General features: G+C 49.8%; 1 protein-coding gene across 6 annotated transcripts in view; it reads right to left on the bottom strand.

Moving 5' to 3' along the window:
• Positions 1–16277, bottom strand: part of LOC102385793 (rho GTPase-activating protein 39-like) — a 167434-nt gene that overhangs the window by 112173 nt on the left and 38984 nt on the right. For 3 of the 6 annotated variants that reach the window (XR_003096088.1, XR_003096086.1, XR_003096087.1), the window contains one exon: positions 6324–6719. The exons of 1 other annotated variant lie outside the window; for it this stretch is intronic. Coding sequence is in view for 1 of the 5 variants with exons in the window: in XM_025214663.1 (XP_025070448.1) it covers positions 6324–6719; positions 6817–6881 (461 nt within the window). In the remaining 4 variants the exon portion in view is untranslated. Of the gene's footprint in view, positions 1–6323; positions 6720–6816; positions 7074–8340; positions 8386–16277 lie in introns of those variants that run through there. 2 more of the 6 variants (XR_003096089.1, XM_025214663.1) reach the window with 2 other exon arrangements.

Here is a 16277-nt window from a genome sequence, read left to right as displayed (position 1 = left end):
CCCCGGGGGTGGGGCCCCCCCCCCCCCCCCCCCCATGAATGAGTCACCCGGGGCTCTGTCCTGCTCCCCTGCTGGACCCCGCATTCCCATCCTACTCTGTCCCTCCCTCCCTCACCATGAGGGCCTCAACCCCCACCACACACAGACTTACCTGGAGGGAGCTGCAAGAGCTGCTCACCATGCTGCCTGGCTGCCACATGCATGTGTGCACACACATGCACATGGTGCCCCCTGCCTTATCACCCTCCTCCCACTCCCTCCAGCCCCAAGCAGCCCCATGCAGACTGGTACTCTGCCAGCCTGCAAAGAGAACCTGGAATTTCCTGCTTTTTTCTATGATTTTCATCGTAACTGGTAGACATTCTTGAGTATCGTTGCAACCCCACTTTTTATCATTGCTACCCCAAATAGGGTCATGACTCTAAGGTTGGGAACAGTTGCCTTAGACCCTACTGTCAGGTTGACCTCCTGGCTTCCTGACTCAGCTTGTCCCTGGATTCTACTCACTCCTCCTGACCCTAGTTAGCATCTCAATCCCTGAGTGGCCCCAGACCTGGCCCGCCCATGACCCAATGTGGCAGTTTGCCTGAACCACCCATTCAGTGATGAAGGTCCAACATGGAGCTCAGTCCCTTGCCAGTGCCCTTGAACCCATCCACCTTAGATGCCACAACTCAGGGAGACCTGCAGATGGGGCAGGATTGGCTGAACCAGCCTGTCTCCACCTACCAAATCCTGGAAACCCAGCTGCAGCAGCTGCTGACCAAAAACTTTCAGTCCCAGGTGGTGTACCACCAGGAGAAGAACTAGCACTGATGTAAAGAGGCACAATGGCTGCATGAAGAGATTGCTGAGTTCCAGGCCCATCCCACAGAGTCCTGTGCCCTTCTCCCCACTACCCAAGAGGTATAATGGGGACCAGCAGCACTTCAGGGGGTTTCTTGTCCAGTGCTGCTTTTTATTCCAAGCCCAACCTGACACCTACTCCAGGGATCAGGGGAAAGTGAGCCTCATCATATGTTACCTGATGGGGGAAGCCCTGAATTGGGTCTCACCACTGATGGAGCATAACAGCCTTATCCTCAAGGAATGGGAAGTGTTCCTTCAGGAATACAGCACTACTTTTGATGACTCTCACTGGGCTAGGATGGCAGAAACTGCATTACGGAACCTTTGCCAAGTCAGGGTATTGCTGCCTCCTTTGCACCCCTTTTCCACCTTTACACAGCAGAGACCCAATAGAATGAGATGGCCCAGCATTACCAGTTCTGGAGGGGTCTGTGGGAAGCAGTAAAAGATGCACTTGAATGTGTGGAGCCACCCTCAGGGACCTGGAAGTCCAAACTGACCACTGTCTTCAGAAGTTGAGGGAGGAAAGAAGGCATCCCTTACCCACTCCAAGGTCTTGTCCGCAGAATTCACTCCCAACTCCATGCAGGTTGAGTGGTGGCGCCATTGTTTTACCCCAGATGAACAGAAGTGATGTTGCCACCATGACCTGTGTCTATATTGTGGAGCAGCTGGGTAGGAGCCACATGGTAAGCCCTGGGAGGCCACATGCAGCCTTGTGGGTCACTAGTTGGATAGCCCTGTTCTATACTATGCTGTCTTCTAGCAGGATAAGAATCAGCTCTAAGAGCAGGCTAAAGCTCAGAGAAGCTGAGGAGGGCTAATGGAGAAGGCTGACAAGCATGAGGGCATCGTCCTTGAATATTATTATGGAAGTAGGCCAAGTTGTCCTGAAAGAGTGCAGACTTCAGGGACCAGGCTGAAAGGCTTGGGCTCTTTTTGGTTCACTTTGTGCACCCTATATGTAACTTCCAGCCTGAGCAATTCTAAGCCCTGCTAACACATAGGAATACAGCTGGTTGTAACTTTTCTGCTGGAATGGTTTTCCAAGCAAAAAAAGTCCATTTCACAATAATCAAAATTTTCTGGGGAAGGTTCTGATTTTCCACTGAAAAAACTGAAAAGATGGCTCCCTAGCTGCCTGTCTGAAAAGCTCTTGTCAAGTGAAATGGATAACAGCTTTCCTAGAAGGTCAAAAAATTCCATTTGGGTTCTTCCAAATGGAGAATGAGATTATTTCAAAATTTCTATCCCAAAAAATGTCAAGGTTGTCATCTTTTTGTTTTCCCACTAGCTCTACTCAGGGATTATGTCAATAGTCCTTTTCTCCAAAAGGACCATTTCATGCCTGCGGCTGAGGGACACGTCTTTCTTATCCCTGTCCCAAAGGCCTCTAGGAGGCCATCAAATAGGAAAGCAGTTTCTTATGTCACCAATATGCAATGAGATGATGGGGAAAGTGCAGCTAGAGCCACACAATACAGCAGCAACAAGTAGGAAAAGAAGAGGGTAAAGCAGCAGCATGTTCTTCCTTCACTAACAACTATTCGGAGAGTAAACAACAGTATGCAAGACTGACCTCTTGGCTTCCTTTCCCATCTTTTGGCCACTTCTATCGTAGGGGCTCTACCTCCCTTACTTGCAGCAGGGAAGCCCCACACTGGACTCTGAGGGGAAGCAGGCGGCGGGGCTCCCTCCACTTCCGGCAGAGTGGGGGGACCTGGGCAGCATGGAGCGGGGGAAGCAGCAGACTCCAGTGCAGTGCTTCCCCTGATGCAAGTGTTGGGGCTGCTGGCACGTGGGACGGAGCCCTGGCAAAAAGGCAGGCTCTGCTCCCTCCCCCTGCACAGTGCTTGCTGGAGCCGCACCCCATTGGGCGCCTGCACCAGGCATGAGCATTCTAACCTCCCCACCTGCTGCTGCTGCCAGCAGCTGGGACTGCACCCAATGGGGGGAGTGTGTGATGGGTCCCTGCACCCCCCCCCCCAACTCTGCCCAGCGGACCTCTGTGCTCCCGCTGCCCCTCTGGGTGCAGGCTGTGCTCCAGCTTCCCCCCAGTTGCAGCTCCACCCCCACACAACTAGCCTTGCTGCTTCCCTACCTGCTGCCCAAGCGAGCAGGTTCTGGCTGCAGCAGGAGCCCTGCCCAGAAGCTGCTGGCTGGGCAGAGCCCTTTTGCCCATGAGGATGGGAGTGAGGACCAATATGGTATGTTGCGGGGGTGTCCACGTGGCTGCCTCCCTCCCACCCTTGTGCGCGGAAGGGCTGGCCAGGGTGCAATTCATTGGGGGGTGGGGTGCTGTGGGCTGGATGAAAGTGCCTAGCAGGCCAGATCCAGCCCACAGGCTGTATTTTGCCCACCCCTGACCTAAGCTGTGCTGTGGAAACTCCACTGCTAGAAATGACTCATTTCTATCCTGGTTCCAGTAGGATATAAGGCAGTCCTCGACTTATAACTTTTTGAGTTACAACATTTCACACTTACAATGTTCATACATTGACACCCTGTTTCAACTTTATGACATCAGTTTCAACTTTACAACGCTTGATCGGATGCAACACCATGCCAGCGAACAAGTTCGCTGCGTCATTCATCTCCCTGGAGAACATCTGTCCAAACTTCTTAAAGAAAATGTCCAAGGAAAGCAGACAAGACTCCAGAAAAACCTGCAGACAAGACTCCTGAGAAGACTTCAGCCAAGAACTCTTCAAAAAGTCCAACCTAGATAGAACCTTTCAAAAAGTCCAGCAAAGTCACCTCAAAGAAGTCATTCCAAATCAATATGAGTGATATTTACAATATAAATACATTAATGTAGCTATATCTGTAATTGATATCTGTAATTGACATCTGTAATTGATTGAGTACAAAATTCTGGGGTATTTTTGGTGAAAATAGTGTATCAGGCCTTGGTTCAGGAACCAATCCCCCATTTATAACATGGTTTCTTATGAGAAAATTGGTTCTGTGTTACAATGTTTCAACTTAAGACACGGTTTTCAGGAACCAATTGTGTCATAAATCTGAGGACTGCCTGTATTATATTTTTTGACCCAAGAAATGTGGCTGTAGGAAAGACTTAGTTGTTGGCAACTTCTTCAAGTGGCAGATCAAAATAACCCAGCTCAGGTTCAAGGTGGGCTGGTGCTTCCAACATGGCTGCCACTGTTACCATTTCTCCGTACCATCCACCTGCAGCACAGACAAAGCCCCCAGCGGCAGAAACAGTGACAAAGCCCCCCAGCTCTTTGGGCTGGATCCAGCCTGAGAACCATAATTTGACCCCTATACTATGCCACAAGCTGTTTGCTGGCACATTTCCACCCCTTCTACCTCCCTTCCTGGGAGATGAACTGCAAGACTATCAGAATATACACTCATTACAGAGAACTCACTTGCCAGGAGGATTTACTCAGTTATAATGCACAGAGAGGTAATTAGTCATGTTAGGCTTAAGTGAAGCAGAAAGTAGGACAGAGAAGACTTGTAGACAAGTGTCCCCTGAAAATACTGCTAGACAGTACAGCCCTTAAGATGCAAAGAGAATCCTGCCCCAAAGAGCAAACAGCTCCAAAATGGCTCACAATGCCTCGGTCCAGACATGGCAAAAGCGTAAGGATGCTCTTCTGATAATAGGCACTGGACTGGGAGTCGGGATGCCTGTATCAAGTCTATTCCCCTCTGCCTGAGTTTTATACCCTGTAAACAATTTTGGGGCATTTATACTCCATTTATCACCATGGCACCTGAGCACTCTGCACAGCAACAATGCAGGTTAAGGTGAGGTTTTCTTGAATCTTGTTCTGAACTTCCCTTAGAGGGGCTATGAGGCTTATTGTATTTACATATGCAAAATGTTTGAGCTCATCAAGTGAAAGACACTTTGATTAGCAAGCACCAGAGGATTAGTTTTGCTGTTCTTTCCTTGCTGTCTATGAAAGCAGGACAACAGCTGGCAAATTGTCAACAAGAAATACTCTGTTGTCAAATTGATTTCGCTGAATTAAAATAGTGCTTTTTAATCACACAAACTCACATCCAGTTATTGTTCCTTTGTTTAACTGCTGTGTGCAAGTGACTGTGGCTGTGATCCCTGTCACCCACTATCTAGCATCCTGTCCCTGCTCCACCTGTAGTTAGACACATTTCAGAGCAGCCCACCTAGGGAACAGAAGAGGGCTAGAGCCTACAGTAACAGGATGACAAGAAAGGAAGACTTGGCTCAAGGAGGAGAGACTCTGCACCTTAGCAAACAGTCTCTGTCTGCACCCTGCACATTGAGGGCTACAGCCTAAAACACTGGTTGGCAGCTCAGCCTTTCCTGGTAGCCTCAGTTCCTGCACTTTGAGCAGCAACTTTTCCAGGCAGCAAGGAGAAGCAAGCATTTCCTGCCAGTTTTGCCCTTTGGCCAAATCACAGGGTTTTATACTGACAACAGCACTGCACACAGCTTTGCTTTTGGTTTGTACCATACCTCACATAACAAAAGCCCCATCCATGACAGCATCTCTTATATAAGGTGACTAATAACTAGCTTCACTAGCAGACAGAAAAAAAAAGGAAGGTGCAGATTACTAGCCTTCAGGGGACTGGATTGAGCTTTTATCACATTCAAACCAGTGGTGCCTTAGCAGACTCTACCCCTAGCCCAAAGGCCACATTCAGCCTGCAGGGCTCCCCACAGGTCCAGATACTTGGCAGCAGTGGCAATTAACACTGCCACTGCTCCTCTGCTGCCAAAATTTCCAAGCCCTGTATTGGGCCCCATTTAGGCCCTCTGCATGCAGCTGGATCAGGCCCACAGACTGATCTGGCACCACTGGCCTGTAGTAATAACCCCCAAGAAAGGTATCATCTCCAACCAGCACTGTTTCCTAGACACTGGGCACATCTACACGTGCAATTAATATGCATGAATAAATTCCAGTGCTCATTGCTCTGCAGTTTTTTGCTCCAGGGTACACTGTTTGAACATGCGTACAGAGCCCATGTCCAGAGTTTATTTGTGTGCAGCACACTGAACCCAGTTGGAGCCACTCCAGCTGGCAGCAGCCCAGGGCTGCTTTGACTGGGCTCAATGTACTGTGGAGAAGCTGGCTGAGGCATGAGGGTGCTTCAGTGTGGGGCTAGCTGGCAGGCAGCGCCTGCACTGAAGCACTTTTGTGCCTTGGCCAGCTGGCAGGGTCTACATGTGCACTGCTGTGCATGAAAATACTCTGGAGCAGGCTAGTACTTTGACTTACAAGTACTAGCCTGCTCTGGAGTGTATTAGTTTCATGTCCCCTAATAAGGGAGTACATGTAGATGCAGAGATGTTTACTGTGAAGCTAAGTAGGCAGCTCTGCAATAAACATCTCATGTAGATGTGCCCATTGTGTTCTTAAGCTGAATATTTCATGCAGTGTGGTTAATACCAGTACTACAGAAAAAGCTGTATGTTAATTATACCTTGGAGAAGCCCAGGTCCTTCCTACCTTCCAGAGTCCGGTCTCTTCTTTGTACTGCTATCCTTAACCCTGTCCATTTCTTGCAGCAAGGGCATTTGGATGTGGGTGTTTCTGCCATCACTACTCAAGGTGACTCTATGCTGATGTTCTCTGGAGTCAGACTGAGAATTCTGTTTCATGGCTTGGAGCTGAGCCAGTGGCACAATGTCACAGTCTTGGGGCCGGTGCCACACTGTCTGCTGGGTGATGGCATTGTAGTAGTAGAAGCGGTTGTTGCTTTGGTCAAAGAGTTCCCACCACTGTTTCTGATCTGACTGGCGAACTTTCAGATTAGGAGGGGGTTCCCAGCCACACTCTCCTGTTGTCAAGTTGACATACATTCGCTCACGAGATCGAGGCTCAATGATCTCCACCCAATCTGAGCTGCAACAGCCAAAAAAAAGGCAGTCAGTATTGTGAGATCGTGCTAAGGGTGCAAGATAACCCAAGGACCTAAATTGTCAGGTAGGCAGCTATCTACCTTTTTTCAGTGCCAAGACCCTGACAGGAACAAACATCAGTATTCTGGATCAAAATGTCACTCATTTGTTTTTTTAGCAATTTAGTAAGCAATATGTAGGATGAGCTAAAAACAAGTTGTATATAACTAAGTTGTATATAACCGGCATTTTTTTTAGATAGTTAGACAACGTGCGCATAACTGCCAAGCAACACGATAACATCCTCAGTGGCCATGTGCAGTTCCCGTAGTCCGTCACTGAACTTAGTCAGCAGGCAGTCATTAACAATATCCAGCACAGTGTGTGTTTTGCTACAGTTTTGCCATCGCTATACTTTTTGTATAGAGGAAACCAAAAAAAAGATTCTTTAAGGGTTTTTTTTCTACTTAGCATTTAACTTACAAACTAGTCAGAGGGGACCAGGAGGCATTGGGGGAGAGTCCCTGTTCCCCTGAGCTCTCCCAGGAGTGACTAGAAATAACTGTTACAAGCTGGCAGAGGGCAGATTCAGACTAGACATCAGGAGGCGCTACTTCACAGTCAGGGCGGCTAGGACCTAGAACCAACTTCCAAGCGAAGTGGTGCTGGCTCCTACCCTGGGGGTCTTTAAAAGGAGGTTAGACAAACACCTTGCTGGGGTCATTTGACCCCAGTACTTTTTCCTGCCATGGCAGGGGGTCGGACTTGATGATCTGCTCAGGCACCTTCCGACCCTACCAAATATGAAACTATGAAACTGAAAATGCAGGAAGAACAGCCCTGCTTGAAGCAGAACTAGGCAGGGTCTAGCGAGGAAGCTGTTATATGTTTAGAAAATACCTTCTTTCATTTATGTTAACTTAAGAGTATGTTAAAATATTCCCCACCTGCTCCCCAATGTTGTTTTTATTTGAATGCAGTGTTAACTAGATTCACACATACAGGTTTCCCTTGCTTTACGTGTGTTCTGTATGTGTAAATTTGCTTTTATGCAATGATCCTTTTTATACCAAAAATTAGTTATGTGCAAGGTAAATTCATTTTCATGCTATCAGGGTGGTGGAAGCTGCTTTGTGCGGTGCATTATGGGAGTGACGCGCACCAAAATATAGACTCCTGTGTGGATTTGTGCTCCTCACTCGTCTGCAACACGTGTTTCTGTAGTTGTCATCCCCATTATGATAGTGCCCTGTGCTTGTGCATACTGTCTGCTGTTGGTGAATACCAAACTCGTCTTGTAAAAGTGGTAGAATTGGGTCTGTGAAAGTAGAGCCGAGGTCTTGGAACATACCCCTATTTGTTATATTGTAAGGTGGGTTCCCTTTATGCGATTTCGAGTTACGTGTTGTTTTCCAGGAATGCATGTACAGCATAAAGCCAGGGAAACCTGTACTTGTATTCCAGTCCAAGACAGAAAGCAAAGTTCACTCTTTCAGTGATAGGGCTTGATTTCCAATAAAACAAAAAAGGGAAAAATGTAAATCACCCCTTTCAAACCTCCTCTAAGCCATAAAAAGCAACAAAAAAGGCACAGACGTTTTTATTTTGAATGTAAAGGGACCTACCTTGATTTTCATCGTGAGATGGATGGAGAAAATGGGAGCTCAACACTGGAAAAAAAATAAGATTCCTCAGGGGCCTAATGTTCAGTTCCTATTCTTGAAAATTTTGGCCTTCATACCCTTGTAGCCTGGCTGGACCAAGGAGACTGCTCTCACCCATGTGTAGTCTACATCTTTTGACCAATGTCAACATCTAACTAACCCCTCCCCTGTCCAAAACCCTACTGCTGTGGATGTGGAGGCATGTGACCAAGAGAAAAAGCCTAGATTCCTGGAGAATCAACAGCTGATGAAAAGAGAAATCCACAATGAGCTCCAATTACACCGTAGTAAAAAGGGAATAGGTTCTTCTGCTACCTCTCACCCCTCCTTAACCAGAATGGAGCTGAAAGTGCAGTGTGCAATATGTTATGTTATGTATTTTAGCCACTAGATATCCCTTCACCATATAGAACAGGCTTGTCCAACATACGGCCCATGGGCCGCCATGTGGCCCGCCAAGGCATTTTCTGTGGCCCGCGGTGCTGCAACAGGAAACAAAAGTAAACATGATTTACTTTCGTTCCTGCCCCTGGTCCCTCCCCCAGCCCCATAGCAGCTTCCTAATGGCTGCTGAAGGGCTGGGCAAGGGACAAGGTTCCCACATGCACTGCGTCAGCTTGACATTGCCGACGCGGTGCGTGTGGGAAGAGGAGTGCAGACCCGTCCCGCCTCCTTCTGTCCCCAGCACCATGTGGGGAAACAACTGCTTCCCGGCCTGAGTGACTCGCCGCTCCCCACCTGCAGGCAAGAGGCAGCCCCGCTTGGCCACCTGGACCCAGGTCGCTGGTGGAGGTGGAGCAGCATGGGCAGGTGCCTCCTCCCGCCAGGCTGTCAGCATTGGCTGCACTGCAGGGGGGGCCCCAGGCTCAGGCAGAGCCTGCGCTCACTGCACCCTGAGATGCCGCCCAGCCCTGGCCCCAGTTCCAGCTCCGGCTCCCTCCAGCCCAGCACAAAGCGGCGATGCGGACCCGCGGAGGCGGCACGGCGGCTGGGCTCACCCTCGTCATCTGCCTCTGCCACCTCCTGACTGGCCGGGGCGCCGCAGGTAGGGCTGGGCTGGGCCGGGGCCGGGGTGGGAAGATGGCACCTCCCCTGGGGCCGGGCTGGTGACTGTAGGCTCCTGGCACCTGTATGTGTGTGGGGGGGTCCCTGCCTTTCACAGGGCAGGGAGGCTCAGTTCTGACCCTCATCTCCTGGGGCCATGGCTTTAACCTCAAAGCCTGGTCTACCCTCCTGGGAGCTGGCTGTGCCCACGTCCCAGAAGCCAGGTGCTGGAGCATTACAAAGGAAGGCAAAAACCTCCACAGTCTGCTCTAATCTGACTATGGGGTAAAATTCCTTCCTGACCCCAAATTTGGCAACCAGTGGGACCCCGAGCAGAGGGGCAAGACCAGGGTTCGGCAGCATTTTTTGGGCAGTGCCAAAAACACCCGCAGCCTTGACTTGAAAGTGTGGGCGTGCCAGTGGCAGCGGGGGGGGGAGCCACAAGGGGCTCTATCCTTGTTGTGGCAGCACAGCCCTGGCCCTTCCCCTGAAGTCTGCCCCAAGGCACACGTGCCAAGCAAAATGCCTTTGTGTGCTATGCTCTAGCACCCATGGAAGGGGTTGCCTACCCCTGGACATAACCCTCTAGCCAAAAACCTCTGGATTTGGTCCCAGATGGAGCATTGGCACACCCCAGTCAAAGTCCCTAGCCTCGGCGGTAGCCAACACCCAGTACCTCCGAGGAAGACTTAAAAACACCTTGGCACATATAGGAGAAAGGGGAAAGGTGGTGGTGGGGGCAACCAGCAAAGCCCAGAAGCATGAGAAGTACCCATTGTAGAACATAAGCATAGCTATGCCTAGATCAGGGGTAGGCAAAATATGGCCCACGAGCTGTATCCAGCCCAAATGATCCTATCTGGCTCACCACCAGGAGCCTGAGGAGCAAGGGTTGTGCCCTGTGTTGCTCCACTCTGCCTCAAATAATTGCCCACCCCGGTCTAGATCAGTGGTTCTTATCCTTTCTTTTACCAGGACCCATTTGTAAACATAGATGATCAGTCTCGACCCAGTGTCCCTCACTGCTCCTACTTCCAGACCCCAGTGCCCCAGTGTGGGGGGTATGGGGGGGCCGCAAGTAGCCCCTTGCAGGCTGGAACTCTGCCAGCCCACAAGAGAAAAGCCACAGTTATATGTTTTTCTCCTTTAAAGGAGAACCCATTTTTAAAGTTTGCTCGTGACCCTTTCATATATTCTTGAGACCTACTTTTGGGTCGCGACCCATGTTTTGAGAAACGCTGGCCTAGATCATGCCCAACCAGTGCTGTCCAACATCTTTTTGAACACCTCCAATGATGGAGAGTCCACAACTTCCCTAGGCAGTCTGTTCCACTCCCTCGGTGTTCTAACCTCTGTGAACAGAGGGGTGGTACTAGAAATACAGCGAGGTTTTCAGGCTCTGTTCTATGCCTTGTCAGTTAACACAAGGACAAAAAGAAAAGGGGAAGAGGTTTTCTCTTTAATTTCTACCTCCTCCCAGTGGCAAGAAACTGTTGGAAATTTCTTCCCAAGGTCTTGTTTGACTGGTGGCAGGATGCCTGCTGCCTCATGGGGTCCAGGTCAGGTACTCCCATGGAACCAGTGGGCGCCCAGTCCCTTTCCAAATCTGGCATTGGCAGTTTGCCCGAAGTTACGTGGTGAGTCTGTGGTAGAGCTGGAAATATAGTTCAACTTGCCTGACTCCCAGTTTTGGTGCTGAATCCATAGGCCACAATTGCAGCAAGAGTAATGATTTATGGTCCTTTCTGATTGCTAAACTAACTTGCCACTCCCTGCTTTACTGGGTGTGTTTGCACAGCAAGCTTCCGCCAGCACTGAGGAGTGATTAACTAGCTATCTATTGCCTGTAAAGCATGGTGTCCAGAAAAGAGAACACACAAAACAGTAATTTATCTTCCTTCTGCTTCATCCTCTTCACTGCAGTAGCTGTTGTACTATGAGATCAGTTATTAGATCTTTGGATAAAGTACAAACAAGAGAGGCTTTTGCCAGATCAGCTGTTGTTTCCATTTCCCCCTTTCCTTTCTATTTCTCTGAGCTATAACACAGTAGGGCTGGTAGTGTTGTGGTTGCCACCAACCTGACCTTAGACCAGGTGACCTGTTTTCAGCCTGGTGACTCAGCTAAACTAGTCTCCAAGACTATTTTGGGAGGGTTATTTTAATCAATGCTTGGTCTGCTACTTTGCAGTTGGGTATGCCGATGAAAGTTCACCCCACTAGTCCAGCCTTGAGCACAGCAAGCCAAGCACAAGGCAGAGTGGTAAAGACCATAAGGGGTATACCAGCTTCGGAGCAATGATACCCTCTTCTTGGAGGCCCTCTGCCTCTTTAACCAGCAGATAGTGTATTGCTGATAAAAGGTTTAAGATGGGGTAACACTGGTTATGATGGCGGTGAATGAAGAGGCATGTAAGCATCTTTCACCGGGCCAGATAAATCTAAATTCTACCCCTGCTGGTCATTGAGGTCCCACCACCTTCATTCAGATGATGCTTCTGTTTCTCTTTGTGTGCGGATTGGGGGTTCAACTTGTTACTACTTGTTAAATATGTGTTACTAACAAGTTATTAATTCAATAAAAGTAAATCTTCTTGAAGATTATTCTCAAAAATGCCCATATTTTGTTGCTTTGATTAGTTTCCACTCTGGCTGATATTTTTTCCACATTTGATCTGTCGACTTGCATTATGCTTCTTTCATTCATTGAAAAGTGAGTAGAAGCAAAAGTGTTTATTTTAGTCAAGTACTTGGTATTATTTCTTTGTTGCTTTTTATATTGTTTTTATTTTGGATTTTAAACCACATTTCCAGACCCATTTCATTGTCACTTCCTGCAACTTCATTGGTGTCAAAGGTCACATGACATCACTTCCTGATGTAATACTACTTCCTGTGAGGTCTATGAATATGACTTGCAGGTCCACTGGGTGATAAAAAGTTCATGATCCAGCCCCACATTCAAAAAGGTTGTACACCCCAGTATAGAATCATAGAAATCATAGAAAAATAGGTCCAGAAAGGACACCATGAGGTCACCTAGTCTAACCCACTCCTCAAAGTTTGATTATTCCTGTCTAAACCATTCCAGACAAGTATCTAACCTGCTCTTAAAGCTTCCAGGGATGGAGATTTCATGACCTCTCTGGATAACCTGTTTAAATGCTTATCGAGAGAAAATTCTCCCTAACATTCAACCTAAATTTCCTATGTTGTAATTTAAGACTATTACTCCTTGTCTTATCCCCAGCAGGCACTGAGAATAGTCTATCACAAAGGTGGGCAATTATTTGGGCAATCTGGCAAAATTTGCTGACAACACCAAGCTATGGGGGAGCGTTGTCACGGTCGAAGAGAGGCTGGCAATACAGGCTGACTGGGACAGGCTTGTGAAGTAGGCACACCCCAACTTGATGTTGTTTAATACAGAGAAATGTAAAGTGCTCCATCTGGGGAGAAATAACCCACAATACACTTACAGGTTCGACAGTGCTCCGCTTGCTGGTACCACAGCTGAACGAGACCTGGGTGTCATGATTGACAACAAAATGAACAAGAGCCATCAATGCAATGCCGTAGCTGGCAGAGCTAACCAAACTCTGGCGTGCATCCACTGAGGCATCTCGAGCAAGGCAAAGGATGTTATCCTCCCGCTTTACTCGGCCTTGGTGAGACCGCAACTGAAGTACTGTATCCAGTTCTGGGCACCACACTTCAAGAAGGATATGGAGAAGCTCAAGAGAGTCCAGAGAAGGGCCACGCACATGACTAGAGGCCTGGAAACCAAGATGTATGAGGAGAGGCTAAGGGACTTGGGATTGTTCAGCCTGGAGAAGAGAAGACTCAGAGGGGACTTGCTTGCAGCCTATAAGTATATTAAGGGCGTACATCAGGGTTTAGGGGAGCATCTATTCACCAAGGGCCCCCCAGGGGAGGACAAGAAATAATAGGCACAATGTCACAGGGCACACTCAGTGCCTGCCTGTGGCAGAGTACCCATGGTGCCTGCCACTTTAAGCACTATAAAAGTCAGCAGGGCAGCTGGCAGGTGCCGGCTAGCCCTAATGAAGCAGTCACCTGACTGCAGGAGGGCCCTGGGTTTTGAGGAAGGGCCTGAGCAGCCTGCATTTTAAGATTCAGGCCTTCAGAGCTGTGGCAGCAGTTGCTGCAAGCAGCCAAGAACACCACCTGGCTGAGCTGCTGTTCAGAACACCCTGGAGGTAAGGGCAGGAACTATGGGGCAGGAGGTGGGGCAGGAGGCTCCTGGTCCTGGGTATGACTTGAAACTCAACCCTGCCAGGGAAGGGTGGCCTGGGGAAGCTGTCCATGGCAGCATGGGCGACTGGTGCCACCTTAGGGGGGTACATGCCCCCACCCAGCAACCAGTCAGTGACCCCGGGAAGGCGGAGATAGTTCCCCCGTGGCAAAATTCACCGACCAGGAAGCGGCCACGGCACTCCCGGAAGTGGCAGCAGCGCTACATCGGGTGCTCCGACTCCCCGGCCAGTGCTTGCAGGGGGGGCACCAGCACTCCAGCCTTCCCCCCGCCGCCCATCACCTAAGCAGAGTATAGCCTGTCAGGGGGTGCACCAGTACTCTCAGGGGATGCATGTGCACCCCCTACACGTTGCCACTGCATGGCAGGACAGTCCCCCAGAAACCTGAGCTCCATGGGGTACGAGACCCCGATAAAAAGTAGGGACCAGGCACGTCTACAGGCACCTGACCCCACTTCTATCTGGGGGGGATGGGGGGGAAGCTATTAAAAGAGAAAATGGTCCGCATAAAGTCAGGTATGCAAGGTTGACCCAAAGCACTGTGCATTGTTGGTGTAGAGTAGGGCCTGATTATGAGGGCCTGAAGTGCTGCACCGGAGGTGTTCTGAGTAGGGGGCACAGGTGGTGCTCTCTTCAATTCTCCCAGTCTCGGGGTATGGGCTGAGGAGTGAGAGGAGGATCCAGGTAGTGAACCAAAGCCTGCGGCGCTGGTGTCATCGGGAAGGCTTTGGCTTCCAAGACCACAGCCCACTCTTTGGTGAAAGAGGCAGCGAGCTGCTGGGAGGAGATGGCCTCCACCTCTCTCCCATGGGGAGGAGGCTCTTCTCAGCCAGACTGGCTGACCTGCTCCACCAGGCTTTAAACTAAGTCCACTGGAGGCTGGGGGCACTACCGCCACTGCTGGCCCGCTGAGCAACCCTTGCAAAGCCAGTAGGCCAAGGCACTTAAGGGAGCCCACCCCTGCCCCAGCCCTGATACAATCTATGGGCAAGGCAAGAGCCCCCAGGGGGACACTTGCCTACCTGTACACAAATGCCAGGAGCTTGGGGAATAAGCAGAAGAACTCGTCCTCCTGCGTAACACAAATAATTACGACGTCATAGGGATAACAGAGACCTGGTGGGACTCCACCCATGACTAGACCACGGGTATAGAAGGCTATACCCTGTATAGGACAGATCGAGTAGATAAATGGGGCAGGGGTGTAGCTCTCTCTGTTAAGGAAAGCTATGCGTCCCTGCAAGCTGATGTTGGTGACCAGGGTGGACAACTGAAGACCCTCTGGGTTAAAATCCATGGGGAACACGGCACAGGGGACACAACTGTGGGACTCTACTACAGACCTTCCACCCAAAGTCAAGAGCTTGACCAGGAGTTCGCCCACGAACTGGCTGAGGCCGCATGCTCCAGGACCACAGTTGTCATGGGTGACTTCAACTACCCTGACATCTCATGGGAAGATCACTCAGCAAAATCCAAGCGGTCACAAAGCTTCCTATCATGCGTGGATGACCTCTACCTGACTCAAGAAGTCTACGGGCCAACTAGAGGTAAAGCGCTGCTTGACCGGGTACTGGCTACTGGAGATGACCTAGTGATCGATGGGAAGCTGGGTGACAGTGATCATGAGCTGATCACCTTCACCATCCGCTGTAAAGCTGGCAAGTCAGTCAGCAACACTGAAGTCCTTGACTTCAGGAAAGCCGACTTTCACAAGCTCAGGAGGATTGTCAGAGAGGCCCTAAGGGACCACAATCCCAGGGGGAGGGGAATTCAGGAAGAGTGGTTGCTCCTCAAGGGAGCAATCTTCAATGCACAAGCTAATTCTGTTCCATCCCAAAGGAAAGGCAGCAAGAGGGCACAGCATCCCCCCTGGATCTCCAGGGATCTAGCAGACCTCCTGAGGCTAAAAAGAAAGGCCTACAAAGGATGGAGGATGGGATTCACCCCCAAGGAGGAATATTCTGCACTGATCTGGTCCTGCAAGGAGCAAACTAGGAAAGCCAAGGCTGCAACTGAACTCCAACTAGCTTCGAGTATCAAGGATAATAAAAAGTCCTTTTTCAGATATGGGGGGAGCCATTGGAAAAGAAAGGGCAACATTGGACCCCTGCTAAACCAGATGGGACAACTGACAACTGACGCCCAGGAAAAAGCGAACCTATTAAATGGGTACTTTACGTCGGTCTTTCATCAGTCCCATGGGACGCCCATGCTCACTGCAGGACAGGGAGGTCTGGGTGAGGGAGATCCCCTGCCCTCCATCAATGCTGACCTCGTGAAGGAACACCTTGAGAGGCTGGATACCTTCAAGTCAGCTGGCCCTGACAATCTACACCCCAGCGTACTCAAGGAGCTGGCAAAATCATAGCCCAGCCTCTGGCACGGATCTTTGAGAACTCCTGGTGCTCTGGTGTAGTGCCTGAAGACTGGAAGAAGGCCGATGTGGTGCCTATCTTCAAGAAAGGGAGGAAAGTGAATCCGGCAAACTATAAGCCCATCAGCCTGACTTCTATCCCGGGGAAGATTTTAGAAAAGTTTATTAAAGAGGCCATCCTTAATGGACTGGCCGACACCA

The sequence above is a fragment of the Alligator sinensis genome, unplaced genomic scaffold (assembly GCF_000455745.1).
Source record: "Alligator sinensis unplaced genomic scaffold, ASM45574v1 scaffold249_1, whole genome shotgun sequence".
Taxonomy (NCBI): Eukaryota; Metazoa; Chordata; order Crocodylia; family Alligatoridae; genus Alligator; species Alligator sinensis.
The sequence above is the reverse complement of the archived record's forward strand: the minus strand, read 5'-3'. Positions and strand labels throughout refer to the sequence as shown.